Below are 6,738 nucleotides of genomic sequence, written 5' to 3' on the forward strand. Positions count from 1 at the left end.
TACAGCCATAATACACGCAAACAGGCATGACGAAGGGATAACTAATAAACTTGTAGCATTAGCACACAATAACTTATTCCGTGGTAATTAAGTTAAAAATCAAAAATATAGAAGATAATATTAAGATAATAATTTAATAGTATATTAAATGGTAGCAATTTACTATTTATTTTAGATAAATGCATGATAAAAGTTCTTTTATCATGGATAAATGATGATAAATTATTTAAAATTAATACATTTTGGCGGGAATCTGTTGACCAATCAAAAGAACCGCGATTTGTGTGCGCAGTCCGTCAATTATTTGGAAAAGATGTCATCATACCATGTTCTTTTATCATGCACCCACCCACCCACCCATCAAAACAGGTTGTATACCAAAATTGCTCGCTTCGCTCGCAACAATTACCATGTAGGAAACATACAAATTGGATAAAATAAAAACATTTTAAGTACATTTTAAATCCTATAAAGAAAATAGTAAACATTTTAATTAAATATAATTTATAACAACATTTAAACAAAAGACAACTTCTTTGACACATCTTGTGTAGAAAAAAAAAACATTAATATAAGCATTTAATTTATAACATTTATGTGTATATACTTTCCACGCAATACATAAATAACAAATAATTTAAAACATAATATGATAGAAAGTATGCAGATAAATAAATTAGTATTAAAATTATATTATTATTTAAACAATAATTATTTTTGTAGTACTGAAGATGTAAATGCATATTTGTTCAAAATTTCTTCTGGATTTAAAACTATATCCTTTTCACATGACAATAACATGAGACTTTCAAGTCTATTTTGCATCATAGTGGATCTAAGTCGAGTTTTAATTAATTTCACCTTCGGGAACGATCTCTCACTTGCAGCAGAAGTTGAAGGAATAGTGCATAAATATTTATAGACTAAAAAGAGGTTTGGGAATGCCGCAACTAAGTTATAAGTACAAAGCATTTTAAGTATCTCTGTTGCAGTTAGTTTTTTTCTTATTTCTTCTTCATTATCTAATTTATTTGAAGAGTCAGAATCCGGGCTAGTTTCATTTTCACTTTCAATAATTAGTTCATTCTTTGAGTGAATTCTGGATAAATCCATACCATTATACAATTTAATAAAACTACTTGCAAATATAGAATATTCCATTTTCAAATTATCAAGACTTAGACTAGGAATCCAATTTTTAAGCGCAATGAAATGATCGTCGGAAATTTCTGATCCCTCGCTAGTTGCTTTTAATTGATCAAAAGTTAATAATGACAAGTTAGACAAAATACCTCGAGCACCTTCAAATCTGCTAATAATAGAAGTATTTACTTGATCCAATACTACATAATAAACTTCAATTTTAAATTGGTCATAAGGATTTGTTATTATTTCATCAGAAGCAACTTCTCCAGGCAACAGTTTCCGACGGCGGCTACGTATAATTGGCAACTTACATTCAACTAATCCAATTTCATTAGCAAATGATTTTGTTTTTGTAACTAAATTGTTAAAACTCTGTTCATTTCTTAAATCAGATAATTTTTTAGCACAAACATCCACCATAGTGATTGCTTGAATAAAATCAATAGACGAAGATTGTAAATAAATTGACAATGGAGTAGTATGGGAAAATATATTTTCCATTAAAAATAAATTCAAAATAAACTTGAATGAAGTCATTATTCTGTACAGATTTGATGCAGTTGAAGAGGTTTCTCTATCTGTTGAGTTAATTAACTCTTCCAATGTTTTTAGAAATGCCAAGTACTTTTTGCTTATTACTGATAATGCACGGCCATGCGAAGTCCAACGAGTGGTAGAGAAGTTCTTTATTCTATATGGTCTTTCAGAAGGATTACATTTAGTTTGTTGCTCTAGGAATATGGCTGTTCGTTTTCTTGCTCTCATATATGTGATCAAACTTTGAACTTCTCCAAAGAAATTTCTAACACTTGAACATTTATCACAGGTATCGACAACAAACAAATTTAAAACATGTGCAAAACACCAAACGTAAATAGCATTTGGATTTTTTTCTTGGACATATGATCGAACACCAGAATATTGTCCCTGCATCGATGCAGCTCCATCATAAAATTGAGCACATAGTTTTGTTTCCCAATCTATATTATATTTAATACATATATCACAAAAAACATTGAACATTCCTAATCCTGTGGAATCATGAGCAACTTTCATAGCAGTAAGCCTCTCTTCAATTTGACCTTCTTCATTAATAAAACGCAGGACTAGCGAAAATTGTTCCAAGTTAGAGACATCAGTAGTTGTGTCTATATTTATTGAAAATACACCAGCTTTCCTAACTCTCTTCAAAATCTCTTCTCGTATCATTTCACCCATGACACTTAACATATTATTTTGACTCACATTTGATAAAAAAGTTAATCTGTTTTTTTTATGCACTCTGAATCTTCGATAAATGAGCAGACAGCAAAGGATTATATTTAGCTAAAAGTTTGACAAGTTCTAGAAAGTTACCTGGATTAGACGAACTCCAGTGTTCATCATGACCTCGAAATGCATTGGTTTGCCGAGCTAGGTACAATAAACCTTCACAAATGATTTTAACAACTTCTCGATTTTCAGCAACCTGCGAATTTGATGCGGATAATAGATGCACATCAACTCTTAGTTGACTTGTAAACATAACTCGGCGTATTTCAGACTGTAAGTGCTCTGGTGCGGATTCATGTGATTTGATTTTGTATGAAATATGTCTCTAGTCATTTGTTCTAAGTTTTGAAAATTGATCATGTTTTCCCGTTGGTAGTCCAAATAATTTACACACTATACAAAATACGTGGTCGGTAGAAGGTGAATATGAAAGCCAACTGCGTTTCACAAAATTTCCAGGTGAAATTTCTTTAAAATAATATTTTTCATGAAATGACCTTACACGATCACCTTGCTGTCTTGTAGGAAATGTACAACCGCTTAATTGTGATTTGGAAGGTTGGCATGGTTCCAGAGATGCAAAATGAACAAAAAGTTCATTTGATATATTAGAGTTCATCATAGCAGGATCATTGTTAATGTTGACGTTATTCATCAAATCGTTTACTAAACATTAGAAAAAAATGAATGCATGAAATAAGTAGGTATTATCTAATAATAACTGAAGTCTGATGAAGAATTTAACTTTTGTAATACGTTAATATTAGAAAAAATAGGCAAAATTAAAATTAAAACTTAAAGAAACATGATTACTCACCAGCTGGTAGAGGACAATGCTCTTCTGCTTCATCTGATGTACCAGGAATCGGTATGTCCAAATCATCAATATCTTTTTTTTCATCAACAACAATAATTTCTATAAATATATAATATGATCATGAATAATTAACTTAAATAACTAGAAAATAAGAGTAGTTTAAAAAATTAAAAAATTACTAACAGATTAAATGATGATTGGTTAATTTTAACTATTATTAATAAATGAAATATCTGCTATTTATTTAATTTGACTAAAAAACAAAATTCAATCGATACTGCTTTAGCGCTTAGAATTTCAGAATTTTTTTCCTCGATTTTATCAAAAATGCCTATGTAAAATATAAATGACCTTATTTCCAATCAGACTAAAATGTATTTTAAAATAGATTTATTATTTAGTAATTACTCACCAACTGGTAGAGGACAATGCTCATCTACTTCATCTGATGTACCAGGAATCGGTATGTCCAAATCATCAATTACTTTATTTTCATTAACTCCAGTTTCTTTAAAATATGAATTATGAGGAATAATTAAATTAAATAACCGGCAAATAAGTTGCAATTTAAAAAATGACTAACAGATTAAAATAATATGTTAATTACATCATAGTATCTACAACATTCAATACTTACGTAATTGTTCAATTTTTTTAAATTTTTCTGCACGTTCGTTACATTTAAAATAGTCCGAATTGAACTGGAAGCAGTTATTTTTCTTTTTACAGGATTATTTTTTTTTTTGACAAGATTCTTTATGTCGAATCCAGTTAGTGATATTCAGTGAATCACGTGTTCTACCACAACTGGGACACAGAGAATTCATTTTTAAATGTCGACAAGACACAAGTAATGACAAATTAACAACGTTAAACGTAAATAAATTATAAATACAATTGAAAAAATAAATTATAATCTAGGTGCTATAGGTCTCTCAGTCACTGGTTGTTGCAATAATAACACTATTATAATTTATAATAATTGTGTGGGCTGCCGCCTGCCAGCACAAGTCGTTTCTGGGAAATGGAAATGTGCGTCTAATAACGATTTGTTATATTTATAAACTATATTTATGTTTTTATTACGCCATAGTAATTTCCAATTTTATCCATATTATTAAAAATAAACTTGCTGATATCTCAACTCGTGTGTCCATAATATTTAGCAGCAATACATTTAACAAATCTACCACCACCGGTCCGGCACAACCAGGCACGGACTAGTAAAATAGGGTACGTGATGCTATACAATTTAAAGGGCAAATAACAACAATTGTTGGGGAAAATTTAAAACAAGTAGATTATTTATAAAATATTAATATATTTTATTGTTTTATAAAAATATTGAATATACATAAAAAACGTAAATCACCAAGTTACAACAAACTTTCAATCAAAATTGTACATTATTATAGATTACTAATAGTCGTAAGTTGGTAACTATCTGCTGTTCATTAGGTGTCTAGACTCTTGAGTCTTTAAATATATAAAGAATAATGTTAAGCAAATATATTTTAGGGCTAGGGATGCTGTAGCATCCCAGCATACTAGCCAGTCCACGCTTGGACACCACCACCACCACCCCCAAAAATCAACGGAGCCGCGGCTCAAAAAAAACCGCCTCGCCACGCCACTGTTGTCCGCCTTCGGAAATATATAATAAATAACCTCACATAGTAAGTTCTTATTTTTTTTTTTAAATATTATTACCAAATATAATAGCACATGAAGCTAATGAAGAAAATATCCTTTTTTTCTTCTGACCAACATAACTAAATATTTGCAAAAGTTCATCGTCGAAAACTGTTCTTAACATTTGTCTTATTGTTGATGTTAATGATTTTTTTGCCAATCGTTTGAGACCATTTACCTGGAAGAATAAAATTAATATAGCTGATTTATTATTATTATTTTTTTATTTGAAAACAAATTAAAGGGAAATCATATAATATTTTAAATAAGAAATATTTAAAGTGTTATGATCAAACTTATCCTTTCAAAAACTATTTTTAAATAGTACTTACAACATTTAATCTGAAAGACTTGTTTAATAATTTTTCTTGGGTAATACTAAAACCCGGGACGGGACGGGACCGATTCCATTCCACACGGTGATAAAAATATGTTATCGTGTACACATTAAATACCATTGACCTATTATAAATGGACTGAGCGTAGAAAGAGAAACTGCGGCCAAGAATGAGATAAAAGATGTACTCCTTTTTGGAAGAAAATATTCTTAAAATAGTTTTTCTTCCAGGCGGAAATGTATGATAAGAGCCGGTACCGGCATGGATATCAGCCTGCTATTTGCCGCTCAAATTGACTTTTCAATTTTCAACGAGTGACGACTGTTGACTAATCGACTTTTTGGTAGTTTGACTTTGAGTATTCAACATTTTTCAAAAAAATTTAGTTAATTGTATTGCTCTAATTGCTGACGAATTTTACGATGGTTTGGAGTTGTTGTATTCCTTTCTGCGAGTCCAAAGGAAATAAAGGATCCAAACTAAAGTTGCATAAGTAAGTATTAAACTCTTATAAATTTTAATTGTAACCCTTTTATTTTTCTTAGATTTCCACTTGATAAAAATCGTCAAACATTATGGGTCAAATCAATTCAAAACTTTGAACCGTCATATATAATGAAGAAATCCCATTACGTTTGTCAATGTCATTTTTTATCAACAGACTATGAGTTAAACAACCTACTAAAAAAAACTGCTGTTCCATCTGTTTTTAGTAAGTCATTTAAGTACAACATGAAAAATTAGTATAAAATTAGTATATGTCGATGGCTCGAGAATTAGGAGCAAATTTACAATTTCCAAACCTACAAAGTTATTTTAACCATCCAATTACAAAAGAAAAAATATTTATAATGTTAGATGCAGCACATATGTTAAAACTCTGTAGGAATACATTAGGGGACCATAAATTATTATATGACGAAAATGATTTACCTATTAAATGGCAGTATTTCAAAGAGCTAGTGAGTGTACAAGAGAACATTGGCCTACATTTAGGGACAAATATACGAAAACGACATATACTATATTACAAGGAAAAAATGAAAGTCTCACTCGCTGCTCAGACTCTTAGCTCTAGTGTAGCCGATGCGTTCCAATATTGTTCGGAGGTATTGAATATGTCATCATTTACAGATTGTGATTCAACCATTACATTTTGCCGACAAATAGATCACATATTTGATTTTTTAAATGCACGCAATTTTCTTAGCAAGTCACCATATAAAAAACCATTGTTTCTAAAAGATATAGAATTTTGTCATAAGTTTATATCCGATTCTATACAATATTTACAAAGCCTAAAGATAAAGATCATAAACCAATATTACTAAGTTCTAGAAAAACTGGATTCATGGGGTTGATTATATGTTTAACAAGTGTTAAACATTTATTGGATGAACTTGTTGCAAGTAGAAAGCTCAAATTTCTATTGACATATAAGCTTTCACAGGACCATTTAGAGATTCTTTTCTC

At 30.0% G+C, this 6,738-nt stretch overlaps 2 protein-coding genes across 2 annotated transcripts; one reads left to right on the forward strand and one right to left on the reverse strand.

Moving 5' to 3' along the window:
• Positions 1–1,178: 1,178 nt before the first annotated feature.
• Positions 1,179–2,364, reverse strand: LOC103310303 (zinc finger MYM-type protein 1-like). Its single transcript, XM_008188138.1, has 2 exons — positions 1,333–2,364; positions 1,179–1,247 (listed from the first exon to the last, which is right to left on the reverse strand). Exons 1-2 carry the CDS (start codon positions 2,362–2,364, stop codon positions 1,179–1,181), a joined length of 1,101 nt encoding a protein of 366 aa, XP_008186360.1.
• Positions 2,365–5,285: 2,921 nt separating this feature from the next.
• On the forward strand, positions 5,286–6,009 carry LOC115034842 (THAP domain-containing protein 2-like). The gene is made up of 2 exons (XM_029492325.1): positions 5,286–5,758; positions 5,811–6,009. The coding sequence occupies exons 1-2, from the start codon at positions 5,688–5,690 to the stop codon at positions 6,007–6,009; spliced, it is 270 nt and encodes an 89-aa protein (XP_029348185.1). The 5' UTR covers positions 5,286–5,687.
• The last annotated feature ends 729 nt before the right edge of the window (positions 6,010–6,738 follow it).

This window comes from Acyrthosiphon pisum, unplaced genomic scaffold (genome assembly GCF_005508785.2).
Source record: "Acyrthosiphon pisum isolate AL4f unplaced genomic scaffold, pea_aphid_22Mar2018_4r6ur Scaffold_21243;HRSCAF=23396, whole genome shotgun sequence".
Taxonomy (NCBI): Eukaryota; Metazoa; Arthropoda; class Insecta; order Hemiptera; family Aphididae; genus Acyrthosiphon; species Acyrthosiphon pisum.

Bases quoted from the DNA above. Each gene is read 5' to 3' on its own strand.
- LOC103310303 (XM_008188138.1), bottom strand. From the start codon at position 2,364: ATGGGTGAAATGATACGAGAAGAGATTTTGAAGAGAGTTAGGAAAGCT. The intron at 1,248-1,332 runs GTAAATACTTCT...ATCAATTAAAAG, and splicing joins ATTATGTAGTATTGGATCAA to CAACTAGCGAGGGATCAGAA.
- LOC115034842 (XM_029492325.1), top strand. From the start codon at position 5,688: ATGGTTTGGAGTTGTTGTATTCCTTTCTGCGAGTCCAAAGGAAATAAA. The intron at 5,759-5,810 runs GTAAGTATTAAA...TATTTTTCTTAG, and splicing joins TCCAAACTAAAGTTGCATAA to ATTTCCACTTGATAAAAATC.